Source organism: Tetrao urogallus, assembly GCF_951394365.1.
Source record: "Tetrao urogallus genome assembly, chromosome: Z".
Lineage (NCBI taxonomy): Eukaryota > Metazoa > Chordata > Aves > Galliformes > Phasianidae > Tetrao > Tetrao urogallus.
In genome coordinates, this window is record NC_136816.1 from 26,128,724 (window position 1) to 26,156,501 (window position 27,778).

Here is a 27,778-nt window from a genome sequence, read left to right on the forward strand (position 1 = left end):
TTCAAAAATGGTGCATGTGCTTAACTAATCATACACAGGAACAGTCAGTAATAACACAAATACTAGAAACAAAAAATCCAAAAGCTTGCTGATCCAGTAATTAAAAACAAAAGTCCTTAAAGTCTATGCATCAATTGTTTTATTCAGAGATCTCATATCATTCATGTCAAAACTAACTAAAGAAAGTAAACAAGTTTATTGCTTTGCTATTAAAAAAAAAAAAAAAGTTCGTGACAAAGACCTCAATGCTAATTTCACATAAAAAGTGCCTCTGCAATAACCACGAATAACTCCTTGGCTAAGAATGGGAAAGGAAACTTGATGAAGTATGTTGTCTTTGAGGTAAAGTTAACTGAAAAAGCTAAAGCAGTCTTAAGATTAATTCTCATTATTCTGTTTGGCATAGTATAAACCACAACATGACAGAAAGCTACCTGCAACATTTATGGTAATTCAGAACATAAGCAGAGCATGAACTTGACCCAAAGTTATTCTCCCTAGTAATACTGTTCAGGAGGAGAAATCCTTATACTAAAATGGTAAAAGAGTATTCTTATTTTCCAGTACCATTCTTCATCTTGTAAAAGATTTTTCTTCAATAAATTCCAAGAATTATTCCATACTTGCTACACACTACTTTCATAATCATAACTAACAACTTATTTGATTACCAAAAGCAAAATCTGTCATGAAATATGAGGTACTTAAAAAAAGTATAGAGAGAATAATGTGTTTGGCTTACACAACCAAGGCATATTTCTGCTGTGTGCATAACAAATCTGCTGCCCTTGTGCCTAAGATGGGACGAAAAATTATACTGATCATTAATCAAAAGCATGCTCTCTGTAACAGTACTGTCAATTTTCAGTGGAACTGTCCTGACATAAAAATGAAAAGAAAACCTCTTTACCTAAAAGCAACCTACCATCCAACATGCAACCACAGAAATACTGAGAAACCAGTAATAAAAACTGAGTTTCCTGTAGTTCAGAACATCACAAAACAAATCAAATAAACACCTAGCTCTGCAAATTCTGTTTCTATTCCTAGACTTCATCCTCCTCCACAGAGAAATATTAAGTCTTCACCATTTAGTTTGTACTGTATGATCTTTTCATAATCCCCATAGACAGTTCCCTGTTTAACATTGTGGCCGTTTATTAATGTCTAAATGAACAGAAATTATTGTATTTTAAAGCTTCCTATTGAAGACAACATGAACACGTTGATCAGTAAACTTTCCATTTCACAGTCTTACAATCTGAAACATATGCACACATATGTATTACAAAGTTCACAAGTCTCAATTCTATAATAACTAACTGAAAAAAACATCATCAAGATCACGGTCAATACAGCAATAAATGCTACAGGGGCTGGTCAGTTATCTTTGAAGTCTTTTGACTTCATGTTAGCAAGCTGCTCTGATCTTCACTGATTGCCAGTAGCTGAAACACAATTACATCCACAATTCATCCAAGGCATGAGAGGTACTCATTCTCATACCTATTTTCCCAATAATTAACGCATATATTACTATTGAAGGAAGAATCACAGAAATCTAACTTTGAAGGTCCTGGTTGTGTTCTCATGGGAGAAGGCAAGGCAAATTTATCAGAATCTAACAATACAAAGTCTTTCAGAGCATCAGACCAAGTGTCACTCCTAAAAACAGAGCTCAGAACTGAAAGCTACCTTTTCTTTCCTTAAGGATTCTGCTTCAGGGCAGTTTCTTTGCTTTTCAGCTACAGATTTCAAAGATGTAACTGGTTACGTGAAAAGCTAACGTACTCTCAGATAAGAAAATACAGTATAGGCTTCTAGTTACATCTTTACCAACCCATCCTATCTATTGGTAAATATTTTTCATGTTTACTTTTACAGTGTAGGTCCGTCGTATCTTAAAGCTTTTTCACCTGAAGGCATTTTCCTTTAATTCTCTGGGGAAAAGGAATCATGTAACCATTGTCTGATACGTAAATACAAAATACAGGAGATTTTACATCACTGTTGTAGATAAATTTTCTCTATTTCAAGTGCTTATTAGTAAGCATTTTCATACTGAAGACAATTCTACTAAAGTGCTGTTACCAAAAGCCTGGAGATTTCCTGTGATAATACTCTACCTAAAGCAAACAATAATCAGCATCCCACAATCACAGCTATAGTGATGGAAGGGACTACACATACAGGTACTGTATCTCAGTTTAACGCTATTTGATATCAGTAAAGAAATCTGACTGCGATTGAAAACATTTAGATTGTAAGCACAAGGAAATGATGATTTCTTGGTTTCCTAAGTACAGATTTTGTATTAAAGAAATGTGTCACTTAGATACTAATATTAAAGGTATTAGCCAAAACAAGACACCAGTAAGATGAAAGGTGAAAGTTATCTCCAATGTCAGCCAAGATATTGAACAGGTCCTCAGGGATGCCCTATGTAGGAAAAAAAAAAAATCACAAAAGAAAAAAGAGACAGGTCTCGTAACTTCACAGAATTACTCAAATGTTATTATATAAGAGGCAACCATACGGAGGACTTCTTTCAGAGCTGGCAGAACAAGTACCTTATAGATTTAACGACTGACTTCCTCCAAAATAAACAACTGACTGCTGGTAAAAATCCATCTCAGAAGCGAAATTCATTATGACCAACGCTTCTGTGTTTGGATGTAGGCCAGAGCACTGCTGGAGAAGGCAGGGCGGAATCAGATAAAACTTCATTAAACTGAACTTGCAGGCACACCAAAAGACATCACCATTCAGATGTAAAATTAAAGAAATGACAGACATACTGCAAGCATACTTTCAGGATAAGAAAGTTTTGTAAATGACAACACAAGAAATTAGTCAAGGAAAGGGGCTGGCAGGACCAACTCTGGCAAAGTCTGTCCTAGAATTTTAGTAATACAGGCAACTCAAAAATGTTTTTGCTTCTCTCTCGTTTGTTTTCTTTCTCCACAGACAACAAACAATCCAAACATGACAAAGAAAAACGCAGAATTCATGGGTTGAAAAAAAAATATGTACTCAGACAAAGAAAAGGATAATAATTGTGACTATGTATATACATATACACACACATATACATAAACGTATATAACAAATGATGCACAAGCAATTACTAACCATCCCCCAAACAGTGCCCAACTAGCCTTCTGAGCAGTGAAAAAGAGCAAGATGCAGTCCCACCTCCTTCAAAACTCCTGCTTTATGTCATATGGTATGGAATATCCCTTTAAGTCAGCTGCCCTAATTCTGTTCCCTCACCACTTCTTGAGCCCTTCACTGCAAATAGCCTTGGCTTTGTACAGCACTGCTTAGCTACAAACACCAATGTGTAACCAACAGTTTTTTTCTCCTAGAACCAAAAAAACAGCAGCATCTCAGATAACTCTGAAGAAAAAAATTCCATCCCAGCTGAAACTGAGACTGACACCCAGTGTCAGTGGTCATCAGGCAACAAAAAGTTGTTGGCTGTGAAAATCTACAACAGTTGCTTGCCTGATGAAAAGAGGCAGGACAGATTCTCCAATGCCACCAGCTCCAGTGCAGATACACTGTACAGTGGAATGTGGGATCACACTGTGACAAACTGTGGAGACCCTAGGGCAGAGATAGCACCACCCACAGCTGTGAGGAGCACCTAACCTGGCTAAGAAGGTGTGGGAGGGGCCAGGAGCAGCAGCATAACACACCCACAGGTATAAAGGCAGCCCTAGCAACCAGGAGCACAGTGACACTGTGCCGCAGGCACAGCACAACAGTAGGGTCTAGTGCAGCCTTTTGCTCAATGCTTTGCCCAGGCAAGCCACCAGACAGCCCGCCATCTCAATTCTGAGAGCAGCAGGGTACAACACACTATTGAAGCAAACATGGTGACCAGCTGCCACCACAGTCAGTGTGAGGAGGAAACCCAGACAGAGGGGCCACTACACTGGGTGAACACATGCACCCAGATAGATCTTCTGCAGAGTAACAGAGCTGCCCACATCCTTGATGGTGAAGAACTCCAGAATGCCAAAGTCCTGCAAAGGCCTGATGGGGATGTCACGAGTGCAAGCGTTCCCCATTTGATTGGGCTTTTTCAGCAGGCATGGGATGTGAAAACAAGAAAGAATTCTTTAGATAGATCAGTCATATGAGGCAAGGCAAAGGAGAGTGTACCCTCTGATAAATGAGAGGGGAGAACTGGCTTCAGCCGACATGTAGTTCTTTTCTTCAGCAAGTTCTTTGCCACAATCTGCATTGTGATCACGCTTCTCACACCTCTCACATCACTCAACCTCTAGGCAGGAGCCACGGGGGCAAAATTCCTCAATGTAAGACTAGAGGAAGTCTAAGTCCACCTCATGAGGCTAGACATGTACAAACTAACGACACGCATCCCAGGTTCCTGGAGTAGCTGGCTGATGTGGTTGCCAAGCCACTCTCCATCACATTTGAAAAGCCACGACTGTCAGATGAAGTCCTTGGTACTGGAAAAAGAGGAGCATCGCTCCCATTTTTAAGAAAAGGAGAAAGGAAGACCTGGGATAATATAAGCCAATGATTCTTATTACGAGCAGATCCCCCTGGACACTATATTAACTCACATGTGAGACAAGGAGCTCATCCAAGACAGCCAAACTTAGCTTCACTAAAGGGGAGCTCATGCCTGATCGATCTGGTGGCCTTCTATGATAGAGCAACAGCCCTGGTAGACAAAGGAAAAGCAATGGATGTCACCTACCTCGGCTTTCACAAGACCTTTGACATGGATCTGCAACTTCTCTTTAAGTTAGGGAGATACAGATTCAAAGGCTGGACTATGTAGATGGATGGTTGCAGTTCTCTGGAAGGCTGTGATCAACAGCTGCAAGTCCAAGTGGAGGCCAGTGATAACCGTTCCTCAAGGGTACTGGGACAGCTAACTCCTTAACATCTTTAGCATTAATGACACAGACAGTGGTCTGCCAAGTAGTGCAGCTGATATAACAGAAAGAAGGGAAGTCATCCAAAGGTATCTGGACAAGCCTGAGCAGTGGCCCACGAGGACCTCGTAAGGTTCAGCAAAGCCAAGTGCAAGCAGTTGTGCTTGAGTTATGGTAATCCCAGATATGTGTACAGACTGGGAGAAGAACTCACTGATAACAGACCTACAGAGAAGGACTTGCAGGTCCTGGTAGCCAAAAGGACACGAATCACCAGCAAACACTTGAAGCCCAAAAGGCCAACAGGATCCTGGGCTGCACCTTTTCTGCCCTAACGATGCTCCATCTGGAGTATTCCAAGCCTTTCCACAGCAGGGGAGCTGGAACTAGATGATCTTTAAGGCTTTTTCTAACCCAAGCCTTTCCATAACTCTATTATCAGTAGATATAAAGATTAAGGAAAAGAATGAAGGTCAGAAAGTTGAAGGTTAGGTCCAAAGAGACCTTCCAGAATAACAAAATAAACTGTTCAGTTCTGAATGAACTGAATGCTTCTGAATGAAGCATTGGTTGAACAGGCCAGGTAGTAGAATGAAATCATACCAACCTGATCTTACATAGAACACTGTTACAGATGGAGTGTCTAGACAACAGGTTAAAACAATAAAAATAAAGACAACGAGATTACTAAAACCTGCAGAAAAAGAACCAAGGGTTATGTTCTAAAAAAATTTACACAAGGCATAACCCTGACCTTGTCAAAAACTGCTCTGTTATGGAACTCGTATGGAGAGTACACAGAGCAGTGTACTTCAAAATAGGAAAAGGAAAGAATCTAGCATTTTAGCATTTATATCTAGTTAGGCAGTTATAAAACAGCATACTTAGCATTAGAACAGGAAAGCACCTATCTCCTGCTTAAGTCTGGAAAAGTCCATCAGAACAAGTGATCTGGAAGATAATTTTCAGTGAAAAAAGATTCTTCTCCTGACCCATGGAAAAGGGTCAAGCAAAACACTGACTCAAAATGCAGGCTCTTAGCCTTCACTGTCATATACTGCACTTGAAGAGAAATTAGTATAACTGAGCCTTTATCAAACCTCATGATGTAAATGGACACCTAAGAAGTTTTAAGCAAAGCCCTTTTAAGCTTTTACCTGTAACCCCCAACCATCAAGCTCCTTGTGCAGAGGTTATTTTTCAATCTAGCTAAAATCATCTGAGGATAGAGGTGACACTCAGCAACTAACGTCTAATGGGATCCCAATGTACTGCCTCCAGTTAGAATATGATGTTATTAGCATCATTAGAAAGAAGGGAGAAAGGTAAATTCCACAGCCCATTTTATAAAGGATTGAGAGACTTAGAAAGCTCTGCACATTCTTATAGCACAACTTCACATTCATTAGACAACTGCACAGTGTAGCTTCTGCTGGAAAAGTTTTCAGGAGCACAACTAGAGAGGAAACACACTGACACAGCTTTAAAGACAGTTCAACTAAAACATGGATCAGAGTTTGTATTGTGACTTCCTCTGAGTAACTTTACAGTACACTATTTTAGCTATTATAACTGGATAACAGTCTCTCCAGATTATAGCTTTCATTTTGCTTTATTCCTGAGCATCTAGTGTATTCAAAGTCACTTACATTCAAATTACCTGTCTTACTTCAGTCAGATTTTACTTTAAATTCAGACTTCATATTATCCCAGTATAGTTTTCCTAGGCTAAGGAACAGAGACAGTTGAATAGGGGAAGTTTTAATGGCAAGTTTGAGGTTTTTGACTGTGCAACATCTTCCATCTTTAGCAGTGGCTGAGGATTTAATATCCAAGTTACACTAAGAAATCAAAATAAAAATGATATTTGATGCACCAATGAATAAACTGTGTTTATCAGCAACATAAACACAGAAAATCACCATTACCTTCTAATAACAGCACTCAAGTTCTAACCCCAGTTAATGTACGCAAATAACGTCTCTTGTAACAAGCTGTCCCTTGAAGTCAACAGCATTAATATTATATTTCTGTTTGACTGTTTTGCTGAACAGTCAAGTAATAATGTAGCGTGCCTCAAAAACACTCAGATTATAACAGAAATGATAGTATGCATCTTACTTAATTCAAAAGCCCCTACGTGCCGAAACAGAAAGTACTACCTGGGTCATTATGCGAGTGAGGCACAACAAAAACTTGAAGTGGTTCACTGTCCCATTCATTTTCATTGTAGGTAATATCAAATCCTTGTTTCCAAACTCCACCATCTGGATTATCGAAAGGAAGAATGTCATAGACATCCAACATCTAAAAAGGGATAAATATAAAACAGAAATTCATTAAAAAAAAATTCTATTAAACCGAAGCTGTCTTCTTTAAAAACCAGCAGTAATATTGGGTCAGCCTGTTTATTACAAAGGGAGAGATTAATTATAAGATGAAGCTCCTTACACACATCCAAAATTTGCTTCGTATTTTTGAATTATGTAAGCAGTTTTAGATAAAGATATCATTTAACATTTTTCCCCCCCAAAATCAAACAAAAACTACCTTTTAAATTCATCTTTAAAATCTAAATAGAATTAGATGCATTTTCACAATAAGTATGCAAACAAACAAAAAAAACCCTGCAAAACTAGCTAGCTTAAAGTCTTCCTCAACTTGAAAGCAATTCACAATGTATCTGTAACAACAGGTTTCATTCCATGAAGTTCTTTCCAGACCTGTACACTTAGGTGATAACTCAAGACAAAAAAAATACTTTCAGAAGGTAAGGATTCTAACAATTTCAGTTTAATTTCACAGCAGGTATAGCGGAGCAAACTATGGATATGTTAATTTGAATTGCATAATATTAGGCTCAAAACATGAACAATATAGAACTTCAAGTTGCCATCTTATACCATCCCAAAAAGAACAAGACACCTATTTTAAATTATGCTACGACAGTGTTGACAGAAATTATAAGTGCATAAAAAGTTGTGGTTTTTTTCTGTCGTGGTTTTCCTCAGCATACAGATTTCATGATATTTACAATTGTGCGAGAAGATGAGAAATGAACCAGCATGGAAGATAAAAATTACATTTTCCTATTCAAGGAAGAACTTCAATCTCAGAACAAAACTGCGAAACTGTGTAAAGGAAGATATAGACCTGTTGGAGTGCGTCCAGAGAAAGACCACAAAAATGATCCACAGAATGGAACATCTCTCCTACGAGGACAGACTGAGAGAGCTGGGGCTGGTCAGCCTGGAGAAGAAAAGGCTCCAAGGTGACCTGATAGTGACCTTTCAGTATCTAGAGGGGAGCTACAAGAAAGAAGGGGACAGAGTCTTTAGCAGGGTCTGTGGTGTCAGAACAGGAAATGGTTTCAAGCTCAAAGAAGGCAGATTTAGAAGGAAAAATTCAGTGAAGATGGTGTGGCACCGGAACAGGTCGCCCATTGATGTGGTTGGTGCCCCATCCCTGGAGACTTTCAAGGTGAGGCTGGATATAGCCCTGGGCAACCTGATCTAGCTGTGGTGTCCCTGATCATTGAAAGGGAATTGGACTACATGGCCTTCAGAGGTACCTTCCAACTCTTAAGGATTCTATGATTCTAAGATCATTAAGACTGCAATTATTCTAGCATATTTTTAATGTGGCCTTGGTACTTGAAGGTGTTGTGCAAAAACGTTCATACAAAAAATTTCCTGCCTTGATGACAGGATATGCTCATACCTGGCCCTGATGCAGGGTTTACAAATACAGAAGACAAACAGAAGTTTCCTTCAAGCAGAGCAGATCTCTTTAAAGAAGGTGGAAGCGAAGGATTGAGAGGAAAAGCATTTCAGCTGGCAGGAGGATGGATGAAGAGTAAGTGGAAGACATGAGGAAGTTAGTAAAGCAGAAACTATTTTGGGATAAAAGAAATGGAAATGTGGGATTCAATGAGAACTAGAAATATGTGCAGTAGCATCAGACCTTTGTAATGCCAGAGAAAGATAATACAGGTAAAAATGTTATCCTAACAAGAGTAAGGTAAAGTTACTCAGGTAAAGTTCCAACACAGTAAGGCATTTTGATTTAGTATCCACCTAGAAACACAAGATCCTGCATGAAGTCATCTCAGGCCTTTCACTGGAAGCTGTTTTTTCCTACATAATACAGTGTTTGTGATTGCCAATGTAAACATACTGCTCAATCACACATCATAATGCTGCACTTACAGCAGCTAAAAGTAAGAGTTATTCCAAGATGAATCACAATGAAAGAATTTCCAGTTTCTAAAAGCTTTAGAGATTGGGGATTTGAACCACAAGTATGTATAAACTGCCAAAAAAATCCTCATTACACCGGATATTTTTACCTGACTACACCATAAGACAACAATAAAGCAGTAACTATAAGAAAGTCAAAACCTTGATAGTTAACACAGCAGCTCTGTTATTAAGCAGTTTCTTCTATATGCCAGTGTTGAAAATAGTGATTAGCTACCCCAAGCCAACCTTCAGCCAGTTCCTTTAAATTCCAAAATTGCTGCTTCAGCTTCCATCAAACTACGTTTTTTGTTTTTGCCTTTGGTTTTCAGAACATAGGCTTTTTAGAAATCTGTATTCAGCATTCTCAAAACATAGATTAGATTCATCTATTTCTTATCTGTTTATTTGCACAGTTGAAGCACATAACTGATCCAACACCCAAACTTCTTTCCCCTTTCATTTTATTCAGTATCTGGCAAACACATGCATTTTAGAAGTTATATTCTAATATACTCAAGTCAGTCAAGAATTAAAAAGAGGAAAAAAAGCAATTTTTAACTAATTTTTGGTTTACATACAAATCAAGCCAGAGGCTTAGTTGGGCCCAAAACAAATGTCAGCTGTGTGAAATTTACTCACCAAGAAATAGACAAAATTGAAAACAGCAGTCAAGAAGGAGTTTTATTCTTTTAGTAGACTTCTACACCTGTTCCAACAACTCACGTTAAAACAACTGCTTTTTGTGACTGAGCTAAGAAGAAAAATTAACAGCAAAAAACACAGCATTTGGAATTGTCAGTTTTCATGTGCTTTCAGAAAAAAAAAAAAAAAGCCACTGAATTTTACCTCTGCCTGAGAGAACAATCTAAGAGAAAGGCATACATTCAGGAAAAATACAATTTAAATACATACCGTACAAACTGTTTTCAGGACAAAGATTGTGCATGCACATAAACACAATTTGGAATATAAGCCATCATAAACCTAGAACTAGCAGGGCATCAGCTGGGCTTTGACTAAACATCTGAGTTGCATGAGATGACCTCCCATCACAGCTGTGCCAGAATTACTTCCACCTTTGAACAACACTGTTTAACAGAAAATACAGGTGCAATAGTAGCACGCACATTTTGTTTTGCCAGTTCAAGGAGAACAAGGAAGGTTTATATGGATATTAGGCTAAAAACATTTCCTTGCTTTTCTAGGATTTGATTTTCAAGAACTATGATTCTTCTATGAAATGCATCCTTCATAGAAAATGAAGTGCATACTCTGCAAATTTGCTGGTTACTGATAATACACCTTAAGACTGAAAAATACTTTTGAAGTATCAAGCATAAAAATATATTTATTTAAAAAGCAATAACTCATGGAGGCACACACATTCCTATGGAGTCTTTCTCATGTGCAATGCCTGAATTTCACATAAAGGTTTCTGCGTTCTGCAGGATTCGTACAGTCCACAATACACTCAACATATAATAATAACATATATTAACATATACAGATTAGATAAAAAGGGATTTGACACTATGCTCACATGGTTCAAGATCTGGGAACTGCAACTCAGGAACAGATGTTGGAGTTTCTCTGAAATAACTGTCTCAAGGACCTGGGGTGCTATCTAGAGAGGTCTGCTTCCTGCAAGGGGTCCAGATGCAGGCTGTTACAGAGCTCTAAGTTTGCTCAGCCCCCTAACTACTACACCCTGTTGCAGGACAAAGTGATCTTTGCCTGCAGAATGGCTCCCATGGTAGGGAGAGCTTTCTGATAGGAATGCTGGGTAAGAGAGAGAGTTGTCAGCAGATCTGTGAGGAAGGAAATAACTGACAAGGTTAACAAGCAAAGGGCCTACGGTGAGACAAAGCAAGATGGCTCCAAAATGAAGGAATACAAGCTCCTGAGGAAAGACAGACCAGAAAGACAAAGAAGGGGAATTACTCATTACGTGAGAAAGCTCAAGTGCATGGAGTTCTGTCTACATACTGACAAAGGAGCCAACTGAGAGATTGTCCATAAGGATAGAAAAGATAGTTTGGATGGCATTGCAGTGGGTGACTGGCATAGGCTACCTGACAAGGAGATCAGCAGATAGGGCCATCTGCAGAGAGATGAAAGCACCATCAAGTTTGCAGGCCTGGTTTGCAAGAACCAGGGGCAGCTCACCCGTGCCAATTACCAACACAGCAAGGCAGAAACAAACAGGAAGTTCCTGGAGTGCCTCCATCACAATCTGTAATGAGAGGTACTCTGCTCAATCTCACCCATGCAAACAAGGAGGGGCTTTTGGGGGATGGTCAAACACAGCCGTGGAGATGTGAGAGTTCAATGTCATGAGAAATGTAAAAAAAAAGAACATAAGACCTGACTACAAAAGAGCTGACCTCAGTCTCTTTGCTCAACAGATAATGCCCTGAAGAGAAAAAGGATCCAAAAACACTGGTTAATATTCAAGAATCACCTATTCTAAGCTTAAGAGCTCAACAAACGAGAAGTCAAGCAAAAATGCCCTGATTGAGTTCATGATCTTAAGGAATATGGTCAAGGGAAAGAATCAAGAGCCTGAACTTCATGGTCCAGACGAGGGCCATGAAGATGATCAGTGGGCTGAAACATTTCCCCTGCAAAGAGAGTCGGAGGAAGCTGGGCTTGTTCAGCCTGCAGAAGAGAAGGCTCCAGAGAGACTTCACTACTTCCTTCCAGTACTTGAAGGGAGCTTCTAACAGGAGGCAGACCAAATTTTACACTGTCTGACAGTGACAAGGCAAGAGCAGTGGCTTTCAACTACAAAGGATAGAAGTTATGCTAGATGTTACATACAAATTCTTTAGTTACAGGATGGTAAGGCACTGAAACATATTACCCAGAGAAGTTGTAGATATGCAAACTAAAGAAATAAAAACACAGTTCATGCCTATTCAGGCCACTTTTCCCTTTAAAAAAAACAAACAAACAAAAAAAAACCAAAAAACCCTCATGCTCAGTTTTAAACAGAGCAACATTACTATGCACAATATTAGATGGTTCAATGGTTGAAGGGGACAAAGAGGACATACCTCAGAATAAGTTAAGTTCTCAGGTGAATGTTATTTTCAGCAGCCAGCTCTATTACACCACAAAGTAGTAAGGGTGTTGCAAGTAATTAAGTGCATCATTTCTTGTTTCACAATTTTCCCATTAAAATCATTCTTCACCAATACTATCCAAGAACTTTTTGGTTCTCGTGTTATTAGTACACTGTTTCCTCCAGTTTACACAAAGAAAATAAACCTCTTGGAATAACAAAACCTTGTAATATTTCTCATTGAAATACTAGAGGTTTTTAATCCAAATTTGAATCTGTTCTCCTAATGGCCTCTCCATTACGGATAACTATAATGGATTCCCATAATTTATTCAGTGAAGCATCTTCTGCGTTCATTCTCTATAGCAATTATTATCCCAACATTAAATTTCACCTATGTTCTCTCGTTTCTTTCTATTCTCTCATTTCTTTGCCATATATTCTCTTTAAAGACAAACACAGAAGAATAAAGGTCCAATCTACAGTTTTAAGTTAATATTTATGAACAGCAGATAATTAACACTCATAAGCTGTTTAAAAATTGAAAATTAAAAAAAAAAATGTTCTTCAATAATCTGCTCAGAATTTCTTACTCTGTAAAAATCTAGATGAAAATAAATAAACTGAGGTTGCAGAGTATATCATCTTAGGTGAGTCATTAAACGGTACAGCCATTTAAAAACAGTAACTTACATTAGTTAACTCAGATTAATTGGTGCTAACACCAGGATTTTGGATTCTATAACTGAAATGCACATCAGACTAGCACAACGAAAAATTGTATATAAAGCAGTATTAAAATTACTTAATAATAGATTGCTGATAACCCCATGACTATAAGGTAACGATACACTGAATTCTCCACCTGTGTAAGAAAGAATCCAGGAACAGCATGGAGAACATTTCCTGCTACTTATACACACATGTATTATAGACTTAGAAGTGAGTAAAACCATCATAAACCAAATCACGTAAGTAGCTCCAGAAGTAACTCTCCTGTTTATTTCCACGGAAGCTACAACAGATACAAAGAGCACAGCAATACTATTTGATAGAACAAACTCTCTGCTACAAAACACTCACTTTCTAACCATAAGTTAACAGGTCATTTAGTTTAAGCCAAAACATTTTGCCTCAAAATTCACAACATTCATATTCACTTTAACTTATTTCTAATGCACCTAGAAAAATTTAATATGAAAAAGGACTGTGTGAGGAATAACCTGTTAACAATCCACTGTCTTGAAAACAAGTTAAGGCTAATGCCTAAGTCTTAACATGCAATACAAACACAAAAAGTTACATATCACTACCCTTAAAAATCTTATCTCTGTGAGAGACATATTAAGGAAATGCCTATCCCTGAAGAGCTGAGAGGTGTTATAAATGATAAATCAGAGGTTACAATTGTTCAGATGTGTAAACTTATTCATCGTAAATCCACTGTCTTTTGCCTACAATAGAAACACTTTCACTTGTAGAATGAGAGAAAGCTGGAATTCAAAATTTAATCTTTGTGTTAGAGTACTATGAATATTTATAGCACTCCCACAAGAATCTCAAAAACCGTACAGATCACAAACTTCACACAGTATTCTTAGCACTCCTGAAACACTGCATTAAAACTGAATACATAAGAGTCAATGAACTCACAGGCAGCATCAGAAAGTGAAATAAACTCAGCTTGAAAAATTTGCCTTTTAGAAACTCCATCCTGACCAGTTCATGCCAGTCGGCAGGGGATATGTTTCTCCTTTCCAAGGAAAGTGTCTGTACAAACTGGAGATGCCCAAGAATACCAAAACATACAAGTAATATTCAAAATAGAGCACAATACTGGAAATTGTTACAAATGATCAACTGTTAATCAAGCTTCGTCTTCTTTTCAAGATCCATCTACACATATATAACTAAAACGTAAAACCTGTTTAAATACAGATTAATATTCCCAGATTATTCTACATCAGCTTTACAAGATTTTCAGGAAATAGGAATGAATCTGAGAGCCTCTAAGAACTTCTGAGGATACTGCACAACAAAAACCAGTGATTGATTCTGGATCGTTTGCTTTTAAGAACTTTAAAGCACTCTGACATGCTGGGTCATCATAATCATATTTTGTTTCTAGACAGTTTAGAGAAGGTAGAAGGGAAGGTTCATAACATTTTCTGTTAAACACATCAACAGTCAGTTGAACAGTTCTATTACATCTTAGGTAAGAGGCTAAGTTGCAGGCTTTTATCAGTACATAGATGTTTTCAGAATTATAAGAGGTAATGGCAGCTAGGAGAAGAAAGACATTCTGCTTACCTGCACATCTGAACTATGACTTCCGCTTTTCAAAGCAAACAAACAATCCTCGGAATCAACTGAAAGCAGAGTGGGAGTGGAAGGAAAGAGCTCCGACTGGGATCCTTGACTGAAGTTGATAGCCACTGGATTTTTTTGACCATCTTTTACTGATTCACTCAGATTGATCACAGAATCTCGTATGTTTGAAATAATCTCATTATTTTCCGCCAAAAGGCGTTCAAGATGATCTATTTTTTCTTGCAATATTGAAAGCTGGCCCTGTATAAAGAAGAATGCAAATTTAATTAATTCTCAGACTACTCTTGATATTTTTCTTGTCAATTTCACAGTAATAACATTATCACAAAAATATTCTGTATTTTATATAAAGACAAAATAAAGCAGAAATCAAACCAACACAAGAAAAGTACACTCAGAACATGAAAAAATAGCAAAAGAGATGTGAAAATATTCCTGAGAAGTCATGTTGTTTCAAGTACCAGATATGCAAAAATCAAATTTTTCAAGTCTATCAAAGATGTTAAAAAAAAAAAAATAAAATTCATTTGCCACTACATCAGAACACCGAAGGGAAAGCCATTTTTTTTACAGTCATTGCATGATGGAATTAACAAGACATAAATACATTTTATGTTTTTCCCTCTACAACTGAAATGTTTCAATAAATATTTTTTATTTTCAGTGAAATGTGGAGAGAAATTAACAGAAGCACAAAAAAAGATCTCCTTAACTGCTGAATATTCTAATAATCAGTATAATCAGACAATCAATACTGTTCTGTAAAAGACAGTTCAAGCCAATGGCATCTGCACTTAGAATACCATATTCAGTTGCTGGAGAACAGGATTCCATAGATGATTCTAGTGAGCACCACCAACGGAAGGATAGAGGATAACATCAACGCACTGAAAAAAGTCAAGAGAGCTCAAAAGTAACCTGGAAGGACAGGTGCAGACCTACAGCACAAAGCAAATTATGGCATTTAATTAGCATACTGTTGGAGACAGCACAAAAGAGGAAGGAATGGTACTGCTCTTTGATGTACTAGCCACCCATTCCAAATCACTTTGGGTATGCTTTTTTTTCTTTTTCCAAACAATGAATGTGTTAGCTTTTCCACAGCCACAAGATGCCATGCCACCTAACACGTTTTTAAGGTTATTTAATCTTAAAAAAAGTTTCTTTCCTTCCTCAGAAAGATTTCAACTTAACAATAACAGAAGATAAAACTGAATTGAGTGGTTTTTTTTCTATTTTTAAAGTTGAGGACAGACCCCAAAATATACAGTGTCTGACACTGTTTCATCAAGACATTGAAACTGCAACAAAATCTGCCGATTCAAGTGTTCATGTTTCACCCATTACACAAAATACAAATAACAGTCATGCAGTAGACAATCCTTCTGTGATCTATGCTTTTAATGACAAGTTAAACACTTTCCTATGGAAAGTAGGAAGTAGAATAGAATAGCATCAGCAATAGCTTCAGTGTATTAGACATTTTCCCCCCATGACAATCATTCACTTTAGAGCCTTCCATTTTCTGCTTAATGTACAAATTGCCTTGTTCAAAAGTCAACTAATTCCAACTTCTTAACTTAGTTTAACTTAGTTAACTTAGTTTGCAAGGGATTAAGCCTTCTTTTAAAATTGAGAAGAGCACTGTATTTTAAATTCTGCTGAGTTTCGGAAGTCTGTAGGAAAATGCATCCCCTAGAACAAGATACTAGTCATCCTCTTGAGCTCTACTAGTCACTTCTGTAATTTTATCTCCGCAGCAGTTCTTTGTAAGTATGCACAAGACAAGTTTTAGTCATTTTTAAATTTTACAGCTGGTAACTTTGTCCCCTCATTTTCCAAGCTGTGCAAAAAATGCTGATTCAGTGTTTCATTCTGTTCTTAGTTTTATGCATCCTGAAAACAGTAACAGTTTTTAAAATAACACATGTAAAACCTTATTGCTTCTCAAAAGACAAAAATGCTTCTTGACAATAGATCCATATTATGTTAACTGAGATGTAGGGCAAAGACCCTAGAATCTAAAGACAGACTGAAGTCAAATACTAGAAACTTACAAAATAAAATAAAGAACAAGAGCTCAATATGCAGATGACAGGACGCAAGAAAGAAAGGAAAAAAAAAGTGTCGTCTCATGCCCCCTAGTGGTTCAGAAAAAACAACGAGTCTTTCACAAATACTAAATATTGTAGGTACGCATTTTATAAAATCAGTATTTTCCCTTTCTGATTTATTCAAGAGAAAAAAAAAAAAAACACATGGAAAAGTTTCTACATTTAGATAACATCCTGTTATGCCACTCTGAAAGAACAGTATAAAATAATACCCATTCAGACTATAAAGGCTGCCCAACATAGCCTTTGGTGTTTAGATTCTTAAAAAGCTAAAATATAGCCATCATCTACTGTAGCTATTACCTGTTTCGTTGTGTATGATTATAGCTCAAAATTATCAAATGATTAAGCGGTGAAAATGTTACTCACACCTATCTCACTGCTATACTTTCTTCTTCTGCGACTGTAAAAACATACAACTGTTTAAAACTTATCTTCTCACTCCTGTATGTTCTAGAAATACTTTACCTATGCCTACAAGTCAAGAGCCTTACCGTGATTACCAACAGCCCACCAACTATCCAACTGTCACCGATTACACCGCTAATCTGCCTCATGTCATCTAGCTGAGTACTTTCTGATCAGTCAACAGCAGACAGAACTTTTTAAAAAATAACACTGAATGCTTGTTTAGACTCATCCTTCCATTGGCATATACTGCCAGCTTCTGGCACAAGCTTCCAGAGTCAGAGATCACGTTATATATCTTATAAGATAGACGTTTTGCTTAAATTTCTGTACTTTCAACCCTAAAATATCTGTATGTTCAAGCATTTTACAGTGTATTATATGGCAAAAATATTTTAAAACCAAGTTCCCTGCTTCTTGTATCCAAAGAAATAGTAGCTTTTTTCCCATCCATCTTCAAGTAATAATTTTATATATTATAATAAATTTCCATCAATAATTTATTTTTAAGGTGGAGAGTTCAAGTCTACCTAGAACACTGAAGAGCAGTGATTTTTATGAGAATATTAAGCACGTAATTATTTCATCTTCAGGGATAGAAATCTTTACCTAACCTCCCATGGTGGAAACAAACAACAGACATTAATTAAAGCTATCTGCTTTCTTTTCCAAAGATTATGAGATGTGTCATGTCTCTCTTACGAACATTTCAAACAGGACATTTGAAATAATTCAGCTTGAAGAGAAAAAATCAAATAATACGCTGTAGTAAAGAATATTTAACTATAGCCTCATGAAATATCCAATTTAAAACTGACAGGTAACCAAGTCTTTGTAGATTTTGAAGATATTTTCAATTTTCATTATACAATATATCAGTTACTGGATTTAACTTTAAGAAACAGCAGTATCACAAACTAAAATTGGATCCCATATTTCATTTAATATAAAAATAGAGTGTCAAGAATCCATTCTCTTGTTCATAATTTCATACAGAACCCTTACCAAAAGCTTTTTTTTTTTTTTTTCCCCTCCAGTCTACATTCACCTATTCTTCTTACTTCTTCTTACTCATTTTTAGTGGGTAGGAGTAGACAAAGTTTAAAATGTAGTATTTGATAATGAAATTACTGTAGAATTTGAGATAAACAAGAAAAACACAATAAGCCTTCAAGATAATGAAAACAACACAAATGGAATTTAGCTTCAACACTAATCAAGAAAGGTAGCTGACTTACACTGCTCCATTTGCTAGTTGCCAGTTGATTGGTATCAATTTACTAGTAAAACAGCTTAGCAACATGTTACAAGAGCACAGATAAGTCTAATTAAAAGATAAAACAGAAGATAAAACACATAGGATCTCTACTGATCACTAACATCATACTCCTAGTGTATTTTTCTAAATTAAGTTAGAAAGTTTTCCACATACTGGAAATGGAGGGTAGTTTTATTTTATTTTAATACCTAAGCAGAGATGCATTAATTTTATCTTACTCACTTGTACCTGAAATGCTGTAGTCTAAATGGCTTCATAAATACTTGACAGCAAAACATGGATTGCTGTATAATTCATAAGCCTCAGCAGATTTTGCCCAGAGTTTACAGCACTAGTTCCTCCTAGAACAGAAGCAGTTCTTTTCCAAGACTCTGAGTTACACTCAACCATACAGAAAATGGGAGATATGGTTTCTGGATAACTATTGCTCAGTCTAAACGGAGACAACTAAACACCTCTCTATGGATCTATGTACTTATTTTACATAAGGAAATGCAGTGTGAAATTACGTGAATCACTTGACTTATAAAGCCAGTCAACTACTTTTTAGTAGCATTGGAGAGAAATGAAAGAAAGACATTTTTACTACTTTCAAATATTGAAGGGCTATACAAATAAAAACTTTACTTAAATGTAAGAAAGGCAACATAGCTCTCACTTCACAGTGATGATAAATACTACTGCATGAACTCAGGATATTCTGTGATTCTATACAGAGAAGGTACCAACAAACCCAGCAGTACTGAAGCTAGGTAAAGCTGCTCTGGTAGAATGGCTCCACCCGAACATCTCATCTCTTCAGCATCCCCAGAGTTACACAGGGTTGGATTTCATTTCAGTCCAAAGTGAAGATAACCCAGATTAATCCTCCACCCATTTGGGGGGAAAAAATAAAAATCAAAAAATCAACATGCATTAGCTGCATTGAACAACCTGCTCCTACCATCGTATGAAGGAGTGACATTTCTTTGTTTCTAATCTTTTCAAGACCCAAACTTTCCAGAACAGTCTGCCTTCTCACCGTCTCCTGCTTGTCCCAGTCTATTTGCATTTGATACTGCAGTAAGGACTCTCTCCAGAAAGGAGCACACCGTTACCCAGCACAAGGAGGAAAGTCCAGTAACACAGTGAAACACTGTGCGCAAAGAAGGATCAACAAGCAAGCTGAACCACAGCCAGCAGTGTGCCACCACAGCCCAGAGGGCCAAACCCTTGGGAATATCAGGCCCAGCACTGCCAGCCAGTGAGGGAAAGGCTGTCCCACTCTACTCTGCACTGTGTAGCCTCACCTGGAGCACTGGGTGTGGGTCTGGATGCCACAATCCATGGGCATAAAAACATCAGAGCATACAAAGGAGGGCTATGAAGGTGGAGAAGGAGGGCAAGGTGTGCGAGGAGTGGCTGAAGTCCCCGGTTGTGTTCAACCCACAGCAGATACTGAACGGAGGCCACGTGGCACCTGCAGCTCCTCACAGGGAGCAGAGGGCAGCACTGAGCTCCGCGACAGGGGCTGAGGGAATGGCATGGAGCTGTGCCAGGGGAGGGGAGCTGGGGGTCAGGGAAAGGGTCTGCAGCACAGGGTGGTGGGCATGCAAGACTGAACACAAGGAAAAAAACAACAAACAGTCACAAGCACAAGTCAAGGTTTTATAGCATTTATTAAACTGAGCAGAAGACTTATTTTTATTAGCGAAAATTACCTAAATAACCTTTTTAATGATCTCACACAATGGCTTACGTTGGAAGAAACATTAAAGATCATTCCAGTTCCAAGCTCCCATGGGCAGGGTTGCCAACCACTACATCAGGCTACACCAGGGCCCCATCCAGTCCAGCCTTGAACACCTCGAGGGTGGGGCATCCACAGCTTTTCTGGGCAGCCTGTGCCAATGCCCCATCTCCCTCTGAGTACAGAATTTCCTCCTAACATCTAACCTAAATCTTTCCTGTTTCACTTTAAAGCCATTCCCCTCACGTTTTATCATTATCAGAACATGTAAAAAGCCTGTCTCTCAAAGCTTTCTTTGAGTACTAGAAGGCCACAATGAGGTGCCCCAATATCCAGGCGGAATAAGCCTAGCTCCCTCTACTTTTCTTCATAAAAGAAGTGTTCAAGCCTTCGAATCATCTTTGTGGCCTCATCTAGACATCTCTAACATCTCCATATCTTTCTTGTTTTGAGGCTCAAGCCTAGTACTCCAGACAAGTGCAGAAAAGAAAGAGACAATCACCTCCTTCTCCCTCTGGCCACCCCTCTTTTGATGCAGCCCAGGATACTAATGGCCTTCCAGGCTGCAAGCACACACTTATGGCTCTTGTCAGTTTCTTGTCTACCGGATCCCCAAGTACTCGCAGGGCCACTCACAATGAGTTCTTCTCCCCATCTGTACTCTTACCTGGGATTGCCACCACCCAAGTGCAACAGCTTGCACTTGATCTTGTTAAACCTCACTAGGGTCACGTGGGCTCACTTTTCAAGCCTGTATAGGTCTTTTTGGATAGCATTCTTTCCATCATACCAACTGCACAACTCTGCTTGGAGTTATCAGCAAAGTTTCTGAGGATGCACTCATTCCCACTGTCTATGTCACAGGTAAAGATGCTGAAGAGCACTGGTCCTGAGAAGGACCCTCTGCAGACACCACTTGTCACCAGCTTCCACCTGGACACAGAGCCATTTAACATGACCTCCTGGCTGCAGTCTTCCAAACAATTCTTTACTCACCAAATCTGAATTCATATCTCTCCAGTTCAGAGATAAAGATGTGGCACTTGACCCTGTCAAAGGCCTTGCAGAAGTCCAGGAAGATGACTTCAGTTTCTTTGTGCACCAACGCTGTCATTCCATCAGAGAAGGCTACCAGACTGGTCTGGCAAAATTTCCTGCCTTCAGAGAACTATTCTAACTGAGGTCACTGCAATATTTTTGTGAGATCATGATAAGAACATGAAGCAACAAAAGGTATGTATTTGTAGTTTAGGTAAGCCACTGATTTCACTTACCTCACTACAACATGTCTAGCAAAACTACAGCTGAGATGTGTATTTCTGGCATATCAAGTCCCTTTCAGTCCTTCACATTCTGTGATTCTGCAATTTCAAAAGCAAAAGGCATAAAGACTTGCTAACGCTGAAGGGAGCTGAGCTATGTAAAGCACAGAACAGGGGCACGGCAACCATGGAGCACAAGCTGACAATGCACTGTGCTCCTAAAGGAAACTGAGGCTAACTGAAGGCAGGCTGCCTTTCAGCAGAGGAACTACTAGTCTACCCGTAACTCCAGAGCAAAGCTCACAAGATGCCTTTGTTCAGTCCTTAGGGAAATGCCAGTGTTTCTGCCATGTATTTGGCCCCAATTTCCTCCTACTACTGCTCCAAACTGTATCATTTATACTTTAGCCAAGTGGTATTACCTTCAAGCAACTGGTAAGCACAGATGAAATAACACTGCGCAGTGCAGTAATCACTACTTGTATTTTTTCTGAAAAATACATGAAGCATCACATGGATGCTTTGAAAACAGGAAGCCAGAAGAGAAGCTTTAGTAGTAACCTCAACAGCCAGGCCTTAATCCTTTGCTGGAAGGATATAGGAAATGAAAGAACAAGCCAACTGCTTTTAGAGAACTGTATTTCATCATCTCTGTTCAAGACAATGCAGCTATAGAGCCAATAAAAGCATTTCACATACATGAGAGTATCGGAGCAAGTTTGAATCACAGAATTGTAGGGGTTGGAAGGGACCTCCAGAGATCATCGAGTCCAACCCCCAAATAATGAAATAATAAAGCACTGGGAGATTGGGAGGGGTTTATCAGAAGGAATCTGATTCAGCAAATGACTGTTTAAAAAAAAAAAAAAGAAAGAAAAAGCAGCAAAACACTAAGGATCAAAGTTGCAATATGTTTGTGTTTTCCTTCTAATAAAGTTTAAGGGAAAGACTTAAGATAAAATGGAGGAATTACTCCATCCTATTCTGGTTATCAACCAGAATTGTGGCAGATATGAGTTACAAAAACATATTTCCAGAAACATCTGTGCACACGGTGGGGACATGTCCCATAAAAGCCAAAAGCAAGCTATCTGAAAGTGGTTAGAAAAAAAAACGCTTTGTTCCAAGCTCAGAGCATCACCATCCAAGTAGTGAGAGAGGATGCTCTGTTGTGTTGCTGCTTTGACTTGCACAGGCACAAGAGTGAAGACTATATCAAGGACATATTTCTGAAGCAAAAATATTCTTGCCCCCAAATAAATCTTCCACTTAATTTAAGAAACACTGGATTTTTAATGTATTTCTTTGTCTTAAGAGTGCACCGTGCTCTCTAATGCTTAAGTCGAGCAAAATTCAGAATCAAAAAAAATACTCCACCAGCTTCTGTAAATGAACAGCTTTTAGGGATTTACTCTAGCTCATGGTAAAGTTAGTTGAGAAAATAAGCAGTTAGGCTAATGATTTTTCCTATTTGAATCTAAAATAGAAAATAATTAATATGTGCTTATTCATATTTGGTACTCATCTGCATACAGTAACACTGGATCTCCAAGTGAAGCTGTTCCACTTCAGACTTGATTTGACTGAAATTATTTAGCTGTATCAATCTCGCCCAAGAATCCCCTGTCCCTGACACTCAGTGCACAAGAGATAGCAGAGAACTAAGCACCATTCCAAAACCTCATTCCACCAGAGAGTCACAAGCTATTTCAGAGAATTCTGTTATTACAGACAGAAGCAATATACACCATGACTTTTATTTTTTGTTTTCCTTTGTAAATTCCACTAGGTGATTTACACAGTGGTAAGAGCTGAGGACTGATTCAATAATAATACAAAAATGCGTCTAAGGCTATTCCTCCACCTCAAGCTTGGCTCTGCACAATGTAGAAACATCATTCCTATCCTGAGACAGGATGCTAGAACACACAGCATCCTTGTATGTCTTGAGACAGGAAGCATCCTATTTCAAGGCAGGGCAGTAGGCATGCAAATCAGCTGTACAATTTGTCCTTCTCACTTTCAGGATCTTTCATTAGCTTTCTAAACGCAAAGAACTGATAGCTGGAGCATTTTCCTCTCCATTCACAGAGCCACAGATGTTTTCACACAGCCTTACCAAAAGGAGGTACTTCCCCCAGCAGCTTCTATTTGTTTACTTAAAGGAGTGAAGGAATGGGAAAGGTATGCAGCAGCAATTCTACTGTTACTCTCTAGAACTTATATAACTAGCATAACCATTATAGTAAAAACACTTGACTAAAATGAGAATGTTAAAATAAGTACATAGCAATGCCTGAGCTGTCTTGAGCAGGTCATTATTAACTGCTGATAAGCTCTCTAAGGAGATTTTAAGCCAAATGCTCTTCCAGAGCAGAGCATTAATGGGAAGCAGTCATGCTAACAGTACTGGAATTTGAGATCCACATCAGAGCGATACTGAGGGAAAATAAAGAAAAATAGCATGGGAGAGGAAGGAAACAACCCCTGTGGAAGAATACCAGAGTCCATGGTATAATACAGCAAGAAGAGATCCTACAGTGGCTACAAACAAGTTATGAGAGAAAGACTGAGCTTGTGATACGGCCATGTTAAGAATGATACATTCACAATAATCAGACAAGACCCATGAAGTCACATGTTGGAATCAGAAGAGAGGCAAGTCTTAATCTCTCACTGTAGGTACCTAATCTTCCCAAAATTCTCAGGGACTTCCTATTTACGGCAACATGCAGATCTTCTGATAAATAAACCATTAGTGATGACAAGGCTATAAATTATCTCATTAGTTCAAATTCTATTACAGTTCCCGTAATGCCACTTTACAATGGTGCATGGACAACATTCACTTTGAAAGTGACTACTGAAGCCAGCTTTTGCAAATTCAGCCCCTGAACAGAAGATATTATCACCACCTCCTGAGTCAGACACAGATTCTCTTTCACACAGCAGCAAAAAGCATTTTCAAGCACTTCAGTTAGAGAACATGTAAAGGCACCTGCCTAGGGATATTTATGCTTCTTGGGAGAGCTCCTCCCAAAATTATTTTGGCAATTATTTCTGTTGGCATGCTTGAGCAACTACCTGAACTCTCAAACTAGAAATCAAGCTCAGGAAGAGCAATCCTTGAGCACAACAGCAGACGCAGCTGAAAGAAGATAGGTTCACAAGCCTCAGTCTGATGGAGACTATCATGAGACCATGCAATAAGCAGCATCTGGAAGAAACTGTGGAAATGAAATCTGAATAGTAATTATCAGCATTTTACCACTGGTACTAGGTACCACATTCTCTAAGTAATGCAGATAACAGGCACTGCCAGCTAAAAAAATCCCAGCTCTAATTCTGGTCGAAATTGAAGTGTAGATAGACCCACTTATAAGCTTAGAGAGGAGGATGCTTCTACTGGTACCCACTTCTGTCCTCTGAGGTTACATAAAACACACGTCAGGAAGGGTAACCCTCAGGACATGTGAAGTCTCCTGGCAGAGCTGTAAGAAAGCTGAAACAAAGTTGAAAAACTAACACATTATCAGATCAGAAAAAGATAAAGTGAAGCTATCCAAAAAAGTCATTAAAAAAATTCAATTCCTTTTTCTAACCAGTAAGAAAAAAACTGACCTCTGTCATCATGAAAAAAATGTCCTCCTGTATCCACAGACATGCAATATGCTGCTGCCAAAGCAGCAAAATTCAAAAAAAAAAAAAAAAAGTTCAAAGCAAACCTGCTTGAAGTTTTTACATCTGTGAGTAGTTTCACTTACCATACAGAATACAGCATTCTGGAAACGCTACAGTGACATAGTCTTCCTGTAAGCTAAAACAGCATATTCTCCTCAAATATTTTTGGTAGCTTCCCTTGCCCTTCTTCATCTTCCATTTCAACTTTAAGCTGATGCATGATAGGGCTCAGAAGCATTCCAGTTTTTAAAGTTCCATCAGCATAACATATAACCTTCACAAAGGATAAAGCAGTAGGAAGGAAAAGGGTAATTATTCACCCAAAAGAAGGAGTGAAACAGTGCTGGCAGAGAATTCTGCAGTGAGAGCAACCAGCTTCAAAGGGATTTCTGTTTGGAAAAGGCAGAAAAAAGTAATCAGGGCTCAAAAGAGGGGAAGGAGGACAGACAGTAGAATGTTTTCCTCTACCAGACTCTACACCACAAGACCAATGTTACATTGTTGGAATTTCAGCTGCAAGATACTGACAATGGAAAACTGAACGTATCCAGTCGATCTCCCACATTCACTTCAGTTTTTGAAATCAAAGCATGACATAAAAAGAGATGTGCTTTCCTATTCTATTCTTTACCAGGATTAAACTCAACTAGTGATACAAAGACATGAGATGCTGTGCTAATACCAGCAGTGACTGCATCACCAAAACAGCAGTCACAGAAGCTTTTACAGGTACCACACACATCATCTTCCTGCTGGAGTTACAGAACAAGCAGATGCAGCTGCAAGTCTGGTCTGTCTTCTCCACTTCTCTCCTGTTCTCCTAGTTCCAAAAACAGCCAGTAGATGACTTCTGAACTGCAACTCCAAGAAACAGAACTGTGTCCTTTCCTATACTGAAGTTGAGGCTTTTAACTTGGCCAAAAATAAAATGGTTGTCAGCTATTATCTTTGCACTATAAGAGAAGCTAGTTACTTCATCAGAAAAATGTTACTTTTTTGGCATGCCTTCTGAGTTCCACCTGATACCTCACTGCTGTACTAGGACACTTCCAGTTGTTTAATTTCCCAAGCAGAATAAATACAAGAAAGCAAAACGAACGGTAGCTTCAATTCCCAATTTCCTGTAATTCTGGTCTACTACTGCAAGAACGTAGAACTCTTTACACACAGCAGTTCTGTTCTCCTGCACAGCATGCTGCGTGTTCTCCAAAATACTTTAATTCCTGTTGCAAATAGAGAAGCCTATTTTAACGCTACAACTACGCAGCTTTTAGCTTTCCACACATGCAGGCACGGAGACACGCTCTGTCCAACAGCCACATCGCGCGGCCGGCTGCGGGCCACCTCCGGCTCCAAACCAACGTTCAGTGACAACGGCGGCCCCAGCGAACTCGGCGTTCCCCCCAGCCCACCTGTTAACGCCGCTGAGGCTCACCCTCCAGCCCTCCTCTTTCGGTACCAGCGCCTCGGCCGCGAGCTCGGCTCGCGACGAGCCCGCGCCCCCCTCAGCCGCCCCCAGCCCCGCCGCCGCCGGAGGCAGCACCGCCCCTCCCTGCCCGCTCCGCGCTCGGCAGCGCCGCCCAGAGGCGGCACCGCGCGTCCTGCCCCGCCGGCCCACCCGCCCCGCCGCGGCCGCCGCAGCCGCCGAGGAGCGCAGCCGCGCTTCTCCGCTACCCCCGGCGTAGCGGCTCGAGGGCAGGAAACGGGCGTCCATCCCCCTTCGCTTCCCCGTCCCCTCCGCCCTCTCCCCTCGCGGTGTGAAGGGCACTCGTTCGCCCTCGCCCCGCCGCGGCCCGAAGGCGCCGCGCTCACCTTGGGGAAGGTGCCCTCCCGGCGGGGGCTTTTGGGGTGGTCGAAGTGCCCCCGGTCCAGCATCAGATAGAGGGAGAAGATCACCACACAGAACACCGCGCTGCCCAAAACCGTGAATTGCCGGCTCAGCTTCATCGCGCCGCGCTCCCGCCGCCCCGCACGGTGCAGCCGCGGGAAAGTTCTGCCCCCGCGCCGGGTGGCGGCGGCACCGCGGCAACGGCGCTCCTCCGGCGGGGCAGCCCCGAGCGCTCTTCGGAGAAGTGCGAGAAGTCGCCCCCCGCGCCAGTCACAGAGCACCGCCCGGAGCCCCGCGCCGCGGCCGGAGGCGAGCCGGCAGTTTCCGGCAGCGGATCAGGTTCGGGCTGCACCCGGCAGGGAAGTGGCGGCGGCACGCCGCGGGCCGAGCGAGCGCCGCTGCTCCCCGCTTCCTTTCCTCCTTCTCCTCCGGCCGCTCCGCTCCTCCTCGCCACCGGCAAGCGGCAGCGGAGTCTAGCCTCTCCTCCCCCGCCCCGCGGCCGGAGTGCTGCTGCTGCCGCTGCTGCTGCCGCCGAAGCACCGCGGGCCGCCGCCGCACACACGCTCCGCGCCGAAAGGAACCCCTGCCCGCCAGCACCCGGCCCCGCCACCGCCGGAGCGCCGCGCTCCGCCCCCGTGCGGGTGGGCGGTGCCGGGAGCAGGTCACGGGAGCGGCACCGCCCCCGCTCCCCGCCCCGCGGATCGGTTGGGTCGGAACGGACCGCGCCGCCCCGGGGCCCAGGGGGCGAGCGGCGGCCTCGGGGGCGGAGCTGCTGTTCCTCCGCCGCGCGGGCACCGGCCCCGCGCTGTCCGCGCCCCACCCGCAGAGGGCAGCGGTGCGGAAGACCGGAGCAGGGGGCCGTCCCCGGGGCGCCGCCTGGAGAGGACCGGGGAAGAGAGTTTTTCGTCCGAAGCCGTTGTCGACG

At 40.4% G+C, this 27,778-nt stretch overlaps 1 protein-coding gene across 1 annotated transcript in view; it reads right to left on the reverse strand.

The window, feature by feature from the left end:
* MAN2A1 (mannosidase alpha class 2A member 1) overlaps positions 1-26,972 on the reverse strand; it is a gene marked incomplete at both ends in the record, with an annotated part of 112,034 nt that extends 85,062 nt beyond the window's left edge. The window contains 3 exons of the mRNA XM_079548795.1: positions 7,079-7,223; positions 14,532-14,792; positions 26,838-26,972. Coding sequence (XP_079404921.1) covers positions 7,079-7,223; positions 14,532-14,792; positions 26,838-26,972 — 541 coding nt within the window. The remainder of the gene's footprint in view (positions 1-7,078; positions 7,224-14,531; positions 14,793-26,837) is intronic.
* Positions 26,973-27,778: the final 806 nt, after the last annotated feature.